Source organism: Ammodytes marinus (assembly GCF_949987685.1).
Source record: "Ammodytes marinus genome assembly, chromosome: 13".
NCBI classification, from domain to species: Eukaryota; Metazoa; Chordata; class Actinopteri; order Uranoscopiformes; family Ammodytidae; genus Ammodytes; species Ammodytes marinus.
This window is the reverse complement of record NC_137217.1, coordinates 13,507,957-13,524,155: the sequence shown is the minus strand read 5'-3', so window position 1 is coordinate 13,524,155 and position 16,199 is coordinate 13,507,957. Positions and strand designations below refer to the sequence as shown.

The following is a 16,199-nucleotide window of genomic DNA, read 5'->3' as shown; positions in this document are numbered from 1 at the left end:
AGACAAACCTATCTCAGCCTTTGGTGTTTGAGAATTTACACTGTCAAAAACAAAAGTCTCACGTACGTAATTAGATGATCATTAGTGTGGGGTCGAGGGTGGTCCCTTTATTCTGACAGATATAGTTTGTTCCATTGGACTGAGAGTTCTTTGTAATTCGGGAAGGTTTTGTGGAAACAAATTGATATCTGGCTGCTTGTTGTTACTTAGCCTGGGGATATAGTACTGCTCCAGGGAGTTAGTCTATGACAGGTTGTTTATTTGTTTTGTTTTGTTATGTTTGTCAATAGTCTACATCTGCAGAGTAGACTTATTAGTTTTGTTTAGAATACATCACATAGGGTGTTCTAGTTTTAAATTGGTGAATTTTGTTAATCAATTGGAGGGAATAGGGGTGTTCACCCTGTTTAAATAGATTACTGGGTAAATTGATTAGATTTTACATTAAAAAAAAAAATTAAATTACTTGTAAGCAACTGCCCCTCTTACATATGATCAAATATCTGACTTTACATTTGATCCAAGCCCCCATCGAGAACAGTAAAGAGAAAGGTGGTGGCCAAAGAGATGATAAGAGAATGTTGTTGAAAGTGTAAGAGGAAAAAGATTGTTTGGAACTGATTGTTTATGGATGTTATAAAGAAAGAAAAAGTATGTAGGGGAAGGGAGATAGAAGGTTTTAGTAAAGTGTGCATACAATTGTTATGCTGTTATGAGAGAAAGGACGAAAGAGCAACCTATTTGCCACAAACTGTATGTGATGAATGAAATACATGTGTGTCTAACTGAGACTCAGTCTCTGTGAAAAGGAGAAAAGGAGAGAGCACAAGAATGTGTGTGTGTGATTCAGTCCCATTCAGAAAAGGGAGGGCCTGCCTGCCTGTGTGTGCTTGAATGCTGCCCAAACACAGAAAAAAATTGTGAACTGAAAAATGAAATCAAACCTATCCTAAAATGTTGTTGTGCGTTAATTGTGACATCTAGAGCAAGCAAAATGGATAGGATGATATTTTAGAAACAACCCTGGCAGAATGATGAGCATTTCTTTTGAGAACATGTTACTGCTCAAATTCATTCTGTTTCAGATGCAAGGAGAAGACGAAGCTGACCATGCTTCAATAAGGACAATTGGACACTGAGGAACAATCTGAATCGGTTATGGTAATATCCTACATAACCATTCCCCCAGTGACTGTGATATGAAGGACACTTTGCGTCAAAATGCCACAAAAGGGACTTGTTGACCATCAAGACGACCTAGGTTCCTGTTCCCTGGCTTCTGCAAAAAACTGTCCTCTCTGAAACTGTACATAGACTGTTGCACCAGTACACACACTTGCATTTTCACAACTGTGATGTTGATGTACTTGATATTATTCTGCTTGACTGAAATATATTTACTCATATGCTTTGCCCTTTTGCTTTGAAGTGTTACCTGAAAGTAGCATTAAATATTATAAAAAGGGTGGAATGTTAACAGAATTTAGTTTGCTTTATGATTGTATAATATTTTAATGCACAATACATGCTTTCTGGCTGTTGAACTTTGTCCCACTAACCAAAGTGTTTTGCTTCAAGTTGTTGCTTTAGCCTTGAAGAAGAAACTGCCTAATAAGATTTTGGCCCATACAGAGGTATGACGCATTCATGTGCACAGTAAGAAAAGACTCCCTAAATTTCCCATATCCTGTTATCTGCCTAATTAAAAACATTTCTGCTTTCGCCAGCAAAACGGGCTGGACACACCAAACCTAGTATGTGTTTGCGCACACACCACCTTCTCTTGCATATAATCTCTGTACACTGTTCATTCGATGTATTCAATCATGTAAGCCCATTTGTGATACATGTTGTTTGACCCTTGCATGCTGTTTGCAAGTAAATTCACCTGCTTCCAAGAAGGCCTGACTCAGTTTCAATTATTCAAACACTTGGGTAGTTTGATGAAATAATTCTAGTAACAGAAACACTGATCTCCTGTCTGTCACGCAGCATTAGGCATCAATGGGTTAAAATTAAGAATCGAATGTGGTGCGAACAAATTGGGGATTTTATGTTTATGCCATATTGCCCATATAATAGTTGTGCCTAAACAGAGATTGAGTACCTCAAATAAGATTGCGTAATTCTGTCAAGATTCAGATCAGCTTTGAGTCCCTAGATAGCCTGTCCTCTCCCTCACAACATAGGTCATAGTCAAAGACGCGACAGTGACAGAAATATTCCCTTTAAGTGTTTGCTACTTACTGCCCCAGAGAGGTATATCCTTGCTCTCGGCCTTCATGACAATTGATGCCATTGTCATCGTGACTGGAATGGCGTCAAAGTACGAAGAGTGGGGTGCCAGCGTGAGGATTGGTGCTTCTGCAGGCAGGGCCCGCCTCCCTTTCACAGTCATCCAATGGAAACCTCCCGCAAACCACATGACCCGCATGATGATCTTCAGAATTAAGTCCACCAGTCTGAAAATAAGAACACGAATGTGTGAGCACCACTGTTCATTTCAACTGCAGATAGGGATACAATGTCCCAACAATAGACAATATGAACGATGCATCAAAAAACATAGTTGGAATACAAGGCTTGGGTAGGATTATATTTATGATTTGTTGTATAGAATAAATAAGGACAGTGAGTGGCGTTGAGAAAGAAAATGATACCATCTAAGGGTAAGATATACCACGATTGTTTCCCAGTGCTGTACTTTTCCACTGTGTATGTTTTGGTGTAGCGTGTATCCCCATTGAATCTGTTTCCTGCCTCTTAATTGTTCCTTTTTCCAGGGAAAACTGTCATCACTGGAGACCTATCAACATCCTGGCCCGGTTCTTGGATTTGCTAAAAATGGCATAAGGGTTGCAAGCAAAAGCAGTAAAATAGATCTAACATTAGTCACTCACTTCCATATGAAAGTTTTAAAGAAAAAATAACAACTTACTTTACTCTTTGTTGTTGAGTGATTTAGGTCATATTGTTAATTGTAGGGGTCTCACGATTCTTAAAATCTGCGATTTTATTTTCAGGCAACAATTCGATTAGTTTGATTATTGTAATGTTTTTTATTTTTTTGAACAGATGGCTATGCCGTTTTAGAATGGTCTAGTCTTATTTTAAATGATTTTGTTGTGTGATATAATCTCCATCAGGCCAATATTTGTTATTTTCAATGTACCACAAAAATGCCTTAAATTATTTATTTTTACTACAAATGTAACAATACCAGTCAATTGGAAACAAAATGAGAGAAATTATAAAAAGGCACCTGCCATCCTGCTCAAACAGCTGATTCAAATCATCAACTCCTTATGAAGTCCTGAAGCTGTTTGATAACAAGCCAACCTTAGAATCAGCTGTTGGAGCAGGGACTAGGAGCGGGTACAGGAGTGGCTAGGAGACGCTTGAGGAACACTGCTCTAGTAGACTGGCGGGGAGCTTTGTTTTCACTATGAACACCTGACGAGTGTAGCATTATGACACGCAATATGGAAACTATGTGACGTCCAGTATGTTTTTTTATTGTATTTGACCAAACTGAAGTTTTTCCCTATGTGACTTTCACTTAGTTAAAAAAGAAAATCTATTTTCTCTTGACTTCTTTCACCAACCTACCGGCATATTAAATAACAAGCAACGTTGTCAAGATTCAAGTCTCCTATTAAAACACGACATTAATAATGGACCACATTAAACAAACAGAGCAAAAAAACATCCCACAACGAAGTGTTACTGTATGAAGTCAAAAACTTGAGCAATGTGAATTCTTATTCATGCTGAATACATGCTGGTTGATTGCAAGCGAATAGCATTCCAATTTGTACAAAAATACGCAAACGAAAGCAAATCACCCACCTCCTCCAGAGGCACTGGGATTCAATGGTGGTCTCTGAGCGCCCTACTGAGGCCAGGAAGGCAAAAGGCCAAGCCAGCAGCATCATGAATGCAGCTATTAGTAGACGGATGGGGAACAGCGTGACTGTCATTAATGCAATCTGTAAGAGATTGAGAAAGAGAAAGAGTTAAAGAAACATATCCAACAACACACAGTTTGTCAGTCACCTTGACACAATAGCAGGCACAGTTAAACTGGAATATATGCAGAATTAAAGCCGCCTTACTCAAACTTTTAAATTTACTTCACAGAAATCACAAAATAAAAGATAAAAAATCCTTTGAAAAGCAATTCATTATGCACACAGTTTCACTTCTGACATGTAATGATAATAAAGCTGACTGAGTGTTTGAACTGCGGAATGCTAACCGCTAACAGCTTCAAAACTTTAGAACGAGTTAAATGATTTTAATCAGCTTGGTTGGAACAGGGAGCGATCTGGAAAATGCAGGACAAGTCAATAGAGGATTGAGAAACACTGACATAACATGGCACTACATTGTTTTTGTCCGAACGTCGAATATTTACTTTACAGCTTTTTATGACTCCCGATAGCAGCACTTATCTTCTGTCAATATTTGTCTTGATAGCGACCACAAGTGGGCAGCATGAAGACTACTCTGCACCCTCACATCAGGGATACCAGATACTCCGGGTTATTGTCCAGAGTATCCTCAATTCAGATCATTCAAATGTAAAAGGTGCACAGGGCTCAACAATAAGGATTGCCTGATGGCCCGGGGCAAGTAAAACGCCTCGGCGGGCCAGTAACTAGACAACCCGCTTGCCCGAACGGGCAATCAGGAGTCTCAGCTGAAATGATTGAAAAACATTTTTCTTAAATAATATGTTTTATTTAATTTTTTACAGCGGCAAATACAAGTCATCTATCTACGGTTTATTTTCATATAGAACTGATGCTAATCATTAAATAAACGCTTATGTTATTTATCTAATGTGCGCGTAGTAGTGTCTGCTGCTTTGCAGGTTGCATCACTACACTCCTTTTGCAGGTTGCATCACTACACTCCTCGGGGCTACACCGCCGACACACACACACACACACAGTCAGAAAAATAGAGGAGAACTACACACGCTAGACAGAAAATCCAAAAGCCAACGAGTAAATAAGTAGACCCCAATCGTCTGAAAAGTAGCGAAAATATCCGCGTTTTTGAAATGCACCCAATGTGAATCTAGTAGCAAAGTTGCTAACTTTAGCTCTGCTAATAGTAGCCTACTACCAGTTTTGCAGGTCAACACAAACATCAGCAACAGTTAGCAGAGGGACATCTCTACATGTAGATCTCAATAAATGGGCTAGAGGTGTCTGACTTCACAGTAGGCTACTGGAAAAGTGCTCAAAACAGTCCTGAGACACATTTTGAGATTTAACTTTTAAAACAGATTGTTGTAGGCCTAAAAAAAAATTGGTCTGACCAATGTTTATTTAAGTGCTGTTACAGTTCTTCAAATTATTTTTGTTTGCATAAAACATGTCTCATTTGTAGTCATTGTAGGTTTAGAAACTAAAAAATTAAAGTTAAATAAATGCATGATGTTCTTAAATCTATGATTAACTGTCTTTAATAATCGTGATTACACAATGTCAATCAAAATAATCATGATTATGATTTTTTCATAATCGAGCAGCCCTACCTTCTTGCAATTTCCATGGTTTTGATCAATTATATTATTAAATAGCTAGTCATCATTATTATTTTGACTTCATATCTACCGGTTGTTTATTGTGATTTCATAAGCGTCAGTGAGCTCCATGGTAACACAGTGATTGACAGGCTGACTGAAATGCTCTTTATCTGTACAGAAACTCCCCTCTCCCAACCCCACACCCCTCTTAAAATACACAAACGTTTTGCCTTTACTGTTGCACACAGTCGCGACCCCAAAAGTCGGTCCGCGTACTGACCCCCCAAAGGCCCATTCTGAGCCAGGAAAAACCCTGGCCATACACACACCAAACGACCCAAATATTTTGAGCTGAATCTTGCAACACTAACTCTCTCTCTCTCTCTCTCTCTCTCTCAATGCCGCTGGTCTCATCGTTTTCTGCAGCATACTTATTAGGGCTCGACCGAATTATCGGGTAGCCTAATTGAACAGCATTAATGCTATAGCCTATTTACAGCAGCAGCAGGTGTGTTGTAATACATTGGATTAATATACACTTGACAGTTCCTGCAACCAATAGCAGAGGCATTGGTCATCGCTTGACAGTTAAAGGAATACTTCACCCATACGGAACAGACGTTCTATCATTATAAAATCACTATTATAATATAATGAATGAGGTTTTTTTTCCCCTCAGTCTTCCCTTGGTCCAGCTGTCCTGTTAATCCTAGGCCTTACTGTGATGTCACAGTAAGGAAAATGTAGGGTTAGACAGTGAGACCATAAAACACTCTTTCTGCCTTTTCTCAGGCTAGGATGAACCAATTTCAATTTTTTTTGCACATTTATACTAAATAGTAGGGCTGAGCGATTAATTGAATTTCGATTTCGGTTACAATTTTGGCTTCCCTCGATCATGAAAACAAGATAATCGTAATAAAACGGTTATTGTGCTGCACGCCGGGTCATGTGTAGTAAATGCAGCGCACCCTTCTGTCTCCACCTGCCCTCCGCCCCGCCCCCGCCCGAACACTGTCGCTTTCAGCGATTCCAGTGGAATTGTTTATTCAGCATAAAGTTAAAACGCTCGTCCAGGATGTTACACCGAAACACAAAAGCCTTGCGCGATTGAAGCAGCGTTTCACTCGGTGAAACATGGTGTGAGTGAGACACTGTGATGGCGGTGGGTAACGGTGTCATTCACTGTGAGAACTTGCCGGTGTGAGCCGCCGCGCAGAAAAGCTCTGTGGCTTTACGGGTAAAATGATAGTCGGGGATTCCTGCACGTTAACGTTGTTGAGGGGAAAGGCTTCCGCTTTCTGATTGCATTTCTCGAGCCTGAATATATTGTGCCATGTCGGCAAAATATCTGCGCGACAAGAGCAAATATACAGTGAGACGCACCCCCTCCGTTAGTTTCAGTCTACAGACGAAAAGTTACAACCAGCACCTAAGCATGGACTTCGTTTAAATAAAGCGTCTAATTTTTATGATCAGCGCTCTGATGCAAATTCTGAAGTCTGAACATTACGGTGTCAGCTGTGGTGTATTTTTTTTTTATACACCAGTCAGGCAAAAATACCAATAAAAACATTTATTTCAGTTTCACTGTTTGAAAAAAAGCACAAGTAGCTTCCTATCCGTTGTGTTATTAAAAACGAGGCTGCTGTGGTTAAGATAAATTAGTGGCTTATGCAACATTCATCATGTTTTGCCGTACTACAGGCATCTAGTCGCTTAGCAACAAGCAAACAACATGGGGGTGAAGGAATATTTTTCGAGAGGATCTCAGGGCCGTGGACCAATAAGAAATAGGGGGGTGGACTGCACAGTGGAAGCTTCTGGCTTTCCAGTTTTTGACGTCAGAAACGGGGAGAATTCTGACAGAAGTATATTGGGTGGAGAGGTGGAGGGTTTCAGAAAAGGGGAGAGTGAGAAAAGGAGAGAGCTTTTTTTTTTTTTATACTTTGGTAGTCTGTAGGCACACCGTAGACCCATAATTATGTTCAAAAACATCGGAAAAGTGCATTTTGCACAATATGGGAGCTTTAAGATAAATGAATAAATGATGTGTCTGCCGGCCACACATAGTTCTCCTTACATTCAAATGTGAAGTATACAGTTTTACACAAGAACAAAACAACTGAGTAAGAAGTGTTTCCCTACAATAAAAGGGTCATTTGAAGGGAATGCTCTAGTCTAGAGCCACTGTGTAATGCATTTGTTGAAAGATTTATTCAGACCCAAAGCATGAGAATGTATGAATGTCACTTTCAATTAAAATAAAGGCAATGCTACAAAAGCAGAGGAGTTAAGAACAAATTCTCAGACATTCTACAAAAAAGACATATTGAAACTTGTGCAATAAGGCCTATTCTCAAAAGTGAAAACCAAATTAACATTCATCTGGACCAAAGGCATTTAGAAATGATATTGTAGCTGCTAACCAAGGGCCTACATTGTAACAATACTATATCACAGGGTATTCGCAACAAAAGGCACATATGTTTAGCAATGTGTAGATATTAACAACATGCAAACAAACAATTGCAGTCCATTGTATACCAGATGTCAACAGTCTTATCATCTCTACAATGATGAAGACAGTTGAAACTAGGGGTGTGAACGTTTACAAAAATGTCTAACCGTGTACACGACGGAATTTTTTTCGTGTACACGGTTAACCGTGACGTCATTGTCTTCGCGCGCCCGCCGTCCTGTAGGCGCGCGCACACACACACACACATACATACGCGTTCGTTCGCCTGTAAACACACAGTTGAAATGAACTACGCTCGTTTACACACCTCTTATAATAGGTCCATGGCACAAACACAAACACACACACACGTTCGCCTGACATGTGCGCCGTCATTATCGCGCTTCATTCATTTCCTGATTAATATAGCCTATCGCTTTCTACATGTCTACGTTCATGCAGGTTGAACAGGTGTTATAAAGTTCGGGCTACTTACGAGCTTAGTTCACGTCAACCGAGTAACTTTAATCTTTAGGTTATCTTTCATCACTCTTCCGTGGCTGTGAGTCGAGCACCGGCACGGCGACTCCCCGTGTGTGTGTGTGTGTGTGTGTGCGCCGATACACACACTCACACACTCGCCGAGGGACAGACCGATTCGGCAGACTAGCTTTTATCATTCCCAATTAGTTTAGGCCTACTAGTGATGTAAAATCAATAAATGTGTGTCTTTATTTAAAAACTTTGAAAAAAAGAAAATTTGAAATTTGATTTTTTTTTTTAAACGGTTTTCGTTTATTGATTTTTCCTAAACGGTTATGATTTACTAAACGGTTACACGTGTACACCCCTAGTTGAAACCAGTCTGTATGTTTAACCCCTACTACAAAACCAAAGATAATAGGACTGGTATCGTCAATGACTTTGCGATATGATACGTATCACGATACACATTGCATATTGTTTTGGTTTTGACAAATGATGAAACACTGCTGCAACTGGCAGCTGCCATAATATCAAAATAACAAATGCAGTTCACTCTTGCACTAACTGGACAGGACACACTGAAAATGAAAACGCATCAGTGTGCTTTTGCGTGTCTGAACATCTGTAAATAAGGTGAATATGCATGCACAACAAGTATGCCTTATTGCCACTGAATACAAGGAACACATGTATGAGAACACAGTGAATCTTAAGTATTCCTATTAACAAAATTAATAAAACGTCAATAGCCAGTATCCTAGAGGATCAGGCCAAAAAAAAAACATACATTTTTTTTTTAAATAATAAAAATAATGCGAAACTAAATATCACGATATATCGCAATATCAATTTTTTAACACAGCCCTAAAAGATAAGGCGAGTAGAACCCGTGTGTGTGGGAACACATGCACCTGTCTTTATGTATCTATGCATTGCCAAAGCAACAAGAGTTTTTTTTCTGTATTTATTTTAAACTGATCACATCTAAAAAGGTCTAAATGTTCTTCCGATGGCAGAAATGTATGATTTCTATCTGGGTTTATAGACTTTTCTTGACTAAATCGAAACTGAAACAGGAAGCTGTGTGAATACACTTAAAAAAATCAAACTGACAGAGTTTGAAATGTAAACTTTTTAGTGGTAACTCCTTGTCTTCAAAATGCAGATGTTGAACCGGTGTTTAAGGTCAGGGTTTTTCAAACTCATTGGAAAGGTTGTTCTGTCTACATATTCAAAACATATACTTTAAAAAATTATCAGTTTATGATACATATTTAAGGTCTCACACTGTGGCAGAAAAAAAACTGTGGTTTTCTAAATCAACTGTGTATTTGCATAGAATGATCATATTTTGTGGGCAGTGTTTAATGTCAGTAACTCCACTGTTAGCTGGCAGTAGGGTTGCAACGGAGTAGGTGTTAACGGTGTTACTCGGTGGTGAGGCTCACACCGATATCATCACCGGTTTAATAAAGAACAAATTCCTAGGCTAGGCTACTATTGATCAATTCTTAGTTATAATACGGGTACTTAGAAAATAATTAAACTGAAAGTGTCTGCTCCGCACAGAGCACTCCAGTAACGAGACGAGAGTTTACCAACTGGACAACAATGGTGGAGGATTTGGCTTCAAGGTGAAAAGCAAACACTCCTATTGGGCAATATTTAGGATTTAAACCCAATGCTAGGGAATCTGAAGAGGTAGGCTACACAAGGCAGTCTGCAAACTGATGAAGGTGGCAGCATCGGGAGGTTACACCCTCTCTCACACGCACGCACGTACGTCTAGTACCGGTGAGAAGATAAAACATAGTAAACATATGAGTTTGATAGACTTTTAGGATAAACTAATAATACAGCAGAACATACAGGACAGGTTCATAGAGGAAACTTTTAGGATTCACATTAACTAAATCCTCAAGTCTCAATGACAGGCAGAACTGCAAATTGAGACACTGACTAAAAAATGTAATGTTCATTAAATATTTAACATTTTATGGACACCATACTGGGAGTCATCATTGAGCCTTTTTTTGACCCTGGGCCTATTCTTTGAGCAAACGTATTATTCTGTCGAATTAATATGAATGACAAGTCTAGAGAGGAATTTCCCATTGCTGTTGCATTTTCACAGGATTATCCTGTGAATAAGCTATTGACATATTGCTGCTTTGGCCGGATCAAAACGGATTTAGGCCTTTGTGGGGTTCCCCGATGAGTCACACTAGGAATGTAAATTAAGTTGGTGAAAGTTAAGATGGGAATTAAATCAACTTTGACATTATCAGATTGCCCTCTGACACAAAGATGAGGACTGGAAGGTTTGCAGATAAACCGAAATTGGTATACAATTTAAAAAACAATACAAAAACAGCAATTTGTTCTCACATTAGGTCTATGACAATCAACACCGTAGATCAATGAATTAGCTCAACAAGGTGCAAAAACTGCAAGAGCATCTTTACAGGGAGTGAAAGGTCAGGCTAGTGAATTACAGGTGTAACCTACTAATGAGTATCTGCATGTCTTCACAGTTATTTCAAGGTGTTTCTGGTAACTGACTAATGTGGCTGTCAGTGAGATGTATCCACTGTATTACCGATGCCAGATTTTCTCCACAGCAACCAGCTATTTAGCAACTAAAGGCCAGGACACACCGGTCCGACTACCCGGAAATGGAGTCTGCCGATTCAGGCAGCTCCAGTCTGCCCGTTGCGGCCAAAAAAGTGCCAAGAACACACCGAGCCGACTGCTGACTTTCCGTATGCTCTGCGCTTGCGTGGGACGTAATGTCTCCATAACAGCAGGTGGCGCTAATCTGCATTGTGGCCCAAAAAAATACGGAAGCCGGAAATGATGGGAACGCTCTCTAGACCATAAACATAGATGGAAATGTATTTATATTTATGGACTAGGGCTGGGCGATATGGACCAAATCTTATATCACGATAAAGGTAATTTTATATCACGATATGGATATATATCACGATATAGTATTTTTCCTTAAAATTCAATGGATTACAATAACCGTACTGAACTTTAATCACATTAGATTATTTTCATCTTTTGCTTGGAACTTAAATTTCCATTCAAAAGAAAAACTGGTGCAAAATACCACACCAGTCTGGCTTTAGTCAGTCAGTGCAAAATAAAAATTACAACATCAACCAAAGAGCCTACATTTTCCAATTGATAGTAGCCTATATCAAAATAATGAAAGACTTGAATTTTGCAGCAAGCAAGTTTCCTTTGCCCGATGACATTTTTGACCGTTAAAACCATCTGCTCTGCCACCGTGACACGGAGTTGGTTTGTTAACTGTCATGGCACACCAGAGCTAGACAGCTAGAGCAACAGATGAGGCTTCTTCTGTTGACAAACTCCCAGAAAACTTGAGGTCTGCTGCAACTCTCAGTTCTTTTAAATCGAGTCTGAAGACTTTTTTGTTTCCATTTTAACCTGCAATTTTAATTTTATTCGATTCTTTTATTCGCTTTTAAATGTTTTATAATGTGTTTCCATTTTAACCTGCAATTTTTATTTTTTATTTGCTTCTTTTATTTGCTTTTAAATGTTTTATAATGTGTTTTATGTATTCTAATCTTGCCCCTGTAAAGCACTTTGAGTGGCCTTGTGTCTGAATTGTGCTATATAAATAAACTTGTCTTGCCTTGTTGAGGGTAGAGAACTCTGCTGCAGAGCCCCCGTGTGGCGCGGCGGTGTAACTGCAGTGTAACTGTAGGGACTCGGAGGGACAGCTGCCTCCCGCTCCAGATGCTCCCGCCACATTAACTTTTTTTCTCCGCGATATAAACGGTATGGCCAAGTCTCTCCCGGTAGACACTTTCATATCGTCCACGATATGATATCGTCATATCGCCCAGTCCTATTATGGACCATAAAGAGCACCATTTTTAGCAGAGTGTCGAGCATGGTGTCGAGCAGTCAACAAGGGTTGATGCATGCGAGTACTTGCTGAACGAAACAAACAAACAAACGCATTAAAAACAATGGCTAGCTCACTTCCGGGCTTCACTGATTCGCTAGCCCTCCACCAATCAAATTGCTCCAACTGAAAGACTCCCCGCCGCCGATTGAACATGTTCAATTGGCTCAAAAGAAGCCCGACGACATCTACGACGACCGACATCACACACCAAACAGATTCGTGTCCCCGCCCCCTCCAGACTCTCCGACGGCGATTATCGGGCCGGTGTGTCCTGGCCTTAAAGGTCACGAGTGCACAATCAAAGAAGTGAGAATGATCCAGTTTCTCTTGTGTGGTGTACTGACTCTGGCATTGTGCCATGTTTCTTAACAAAATGTAAGATAAGGTGATTCCAGTATGGTGTAGAGCCATTTGAAGAGTTATGATGATTACTAATGTTGTGAATCGCAATTACTTTTGCCATGATTTTTTGTGACATCACATTTTCCATATCATCCCATGCTTTATAGCCCATACAAGAATCGCTTTTCTATTTAACTCCATAATCCATAAAAGAATAATATGGGTTAATCTTTTTGTCAGCTGATCAACCAGTTGACACAACTATCACTTTTAGCTCTAATCTTCGAGCTATAGTGCATAACGTCTGTTGCCCCATGAGGAATTCTGAGTATTTACAACAACACGGTCAGCGCATTTACATGAGGTAAGCTTCCCTTGATGGGAAAAAAACTGTATGCCTTTTGCTGTATGTGTTTTTCTTAGCAGTTGAATCAACAACTGAAACATTTCTTGGGTCGCTTCTTGAGATTTTTCTGAACTCCAGCGCCAGTGTCAGGGGGGTGGGGGGACACCAGTTTGCATTCTGCCATACTGAGAAATACAGAGATGTGGAGCTCATAGGCTTAATCAACTTTGTGTCAATTTGCTTGGCAATGGCTTGAATGTAACCAACACTTATTATATGAAAAAGTTATCCACTATAGTTTTAAGAGTCTCAACTCAGATTGCCATCTTTCATGTTTGGGTTGATGCAAAAGCAAGTGCAGTGCAACATGCTGAAATCAGTTGTACTCAGTTTCATCAGAAAAAGTGGAAATGCAATTCCATCACTTTATGACCCACAGTGTCCTAGCCTAAAATGTACTTATTTAATGTAAAGGAGCAAAAATACATGTTGCAATCTAAAAATGTAATGTAACTGCCAAAACAGGCAGAAAGAAAGACGTGTGTGAACCTGGCTAGGGCAACAAGATACCCTCATGTGCCTGCTATGCCAGAGGAGCGCCATTCATAAAACTCAGGTGCTCCCAGTAGACTGAACTATGCTACTGAGAACACCACACGGCTGTATCCCAAGTCCACACTGTTTACAAATACTCTACAGTGTAACCTATGCACAAATCTAATTGTAAACATGTTGACAGACTGTAGCATACAAGAAAGTATTGTGCTATCTGATTTGTACTTATTTGAAATGACTCAAGCTATACACACGGCTGGGGGTCAATCACAGTGCAACTTTGAAAAGCAGCTGCCAAATTCAAAATTGAAAGCTTTGCAAAAGAGAAAACAAACCCAGTTTTCCCAACAAATCAAACATGCAATTGTTTATATTAGATCTTTGGGAAAGAAGAGTCCATCCAAAACAAACTCTGAACTAATGTCTGAACCCATGCCACCAGCAGTTCTAATTCTCCTTTTGTCGGTCTTCAATCCTAGTGGGAATTAACTACAAACATGAGAAGTTTAACAGGGACACAAAACAAAAATGCCTGACTATTGCAAATGTATGGCTTAGAATGCAAACGTCCAGTCTAGTCAAGGCATTCAGAGCCATCATATGAGGTGAACTACAAATGTGCCTGGAAATTTATCAAATTTTGAAGAGTGGAAGTTTCCTTCAAATTGAGCATTATGTGACGTATGTTGCCATGTTTACAAAGTGCACACTTTTGCCTTCCTCATCAGCAACATCAGTCAGATAAAGAAGACTGTTGAACTGTCTATCTAGTAATGTCTTCAAGCTATGATTCAGCATGCAAGTTAACACATTTTGCAAAGAAGCCTGAAAGCTCTAAGGATTTATCAACAGCAATGACTAATAGTTGGGGCTGCACATCTGATCCATGATGCAACATGTTTAAACATTTAATCAGGTAACCAAATAATCGTAAAACAGACACCTGAACTTGCATACTTTCACACTGTCTATGCTACTTTCACAGAGCATAGACAGTGTGTGTAAGTTTCACATGAGAAAAAATAAACCTTTCTATTTCCGACCCTCTACATCCACGTGTTGTCTGATGGTTGATGGGGATGCACCGTGATAACCAACAGAGCAAGAAAAAAAAAGAAAAAAGGCAAAAACGTAGCAAGAGGAAACGTCACTGTTTTAAACAAATTAATGGCACAATACATGTTCCCAAAAAAAACATGCATTCGTGCAACAACAACAAAAAAGCTACCTAACAACATAATCCCATCCTCATGGCTGTGATAACTGTTAGAAGAGCAACAAGCTAGGCCTATCCTTCACAGGCGGCCATGCTCAAAGAGCTCTATTTCAATTTATGTGGATTTTTAGTGGATTCCTGGTCGAGGTGGGCAGATTTCCATGTTGTGTATAATTCACGTGTGCCACAAAAAGCCGTTGCTGCAGCTCAACGACCATGTGCATAATGCAACAAAAAAAGCCTCGCATCCCCTGAAAAGTACCATTAAGGCAAAGGCGGTCAACCAACGAGACTGAAGGAAAAGAGCAACATGTATGTAGCTACTGTTAGCTGACTGGCTAAAATTAGCTCAGCTGACTACATGCGATGGGAAAAAAACTGCTAAGTTAAATGATGCTGACAGCCTCTCTACCGTGTCGCACGAAGGTGTTAATGTCCTACGTAAACGAGAGTTAAAGCGTGTACAAGAGTAACCATTTGCAAACAAACGTGATTATTTTTTTTACCTTTGCCTTTTCCAGAGGGGTGAATTTCAGGATGTGCACGAAAGGGTTTCTGAACGGAGGAGCTTGGTCCATCTTCTTTCCATCTCCTTCCACCACACAATGTCGGTAATTTGGTAACCTCATTCTTACGAGAAGTAGGCTAACGTTAGTCGAGGTCGCAGCTATATTGGTAATATTCAAAAAACAAAACAATAACAAATTATTCCTGATATGTAGACGCAGTTCGCCTTATCTCTCCTGCACGGTGGCTAATTGATGTGGCAATGCGGGGTTATTACCGTTATCTTTTCCCCCCCGCACAGCATGGAGGGATAATGGTTAGCTCAAGGATTAACTAGAGATATCCGAAGTGGCCGATATCTCTATGCCTACAGTGCGCAGGGCGCCTTCCTCGACACCGTGCTCATCGACCAGTCCGCTAGCTCTGAATGCTAACGGAGGGAGCTACGATTCCCCTCCTCTGACCTGGCGCATGCGCACGACAGAATTCACATCCAGCGCGATGTGATGCTGCATTCAAAACACTTCACAACATCGTAATTGCAATGTGACAGCATATATTTGCAGTAGGCCCAGTACTTTTTCAAGTGGCCAGAGCAAACATATGCAACTCAGGAACAAAATGGGATTAGGAAAACCAATACAATAAAGTGTGTGAAATAGCCTAGGTCAAATTCATTTAGTTTTTCACCCACATTTTCACCACAACAAACACAGCTTGCTATAAATTAACCCTCATCCTACCAACCTATTTTAAGCTTACATGGACATCTGATCTGAGTAATAAAAAAAATATATT

The 16,199-nt window shown here is 39.8% G+C and overlaps 1 protein-coding gene across 2 annotated transcripts in view; it reads right to left on the bottom strand.

The window, feature by feature from the left end:
* Nucleotides 1–15,811, bottom strand: part of LOC307259141 (lysophosphatidylcholine acyltransferase 1) — a 28,681-nt gene extending 12,870 nt beyond the window's left edge. The window contains exons 1-3 of one of the 2 annotated variants that reach the window (XM_080038879.1): nucleotides 15,401–15,811; nucleotides 3,850–3,989; nucleotides 2,248–2,462 (exon numbers count right to left, since the gene is read on the bottom strand). In XM_080038879.1, coding sequence (XP_079895005.1) covers nucleotides 2,248–2,462; nucleotides 3,850–3,989; nucleotides 15,401–15,523 — 478 coding nt within the window. In that variant the 5' untranslated portion in view covers nucleotides 15,524–15,811. The remainder of the gene's footprint in view (nucleotides 1–2,247; nucleotides 2,463–3,849; nucleotides 3,990–15,400) is intronic. The other variant, XM_080038880.1, reaches the window with a different exon arrangement.
* Between the last annotated feature and the right edge of the window lie 388 nt (nucleotides 15,812–16,199).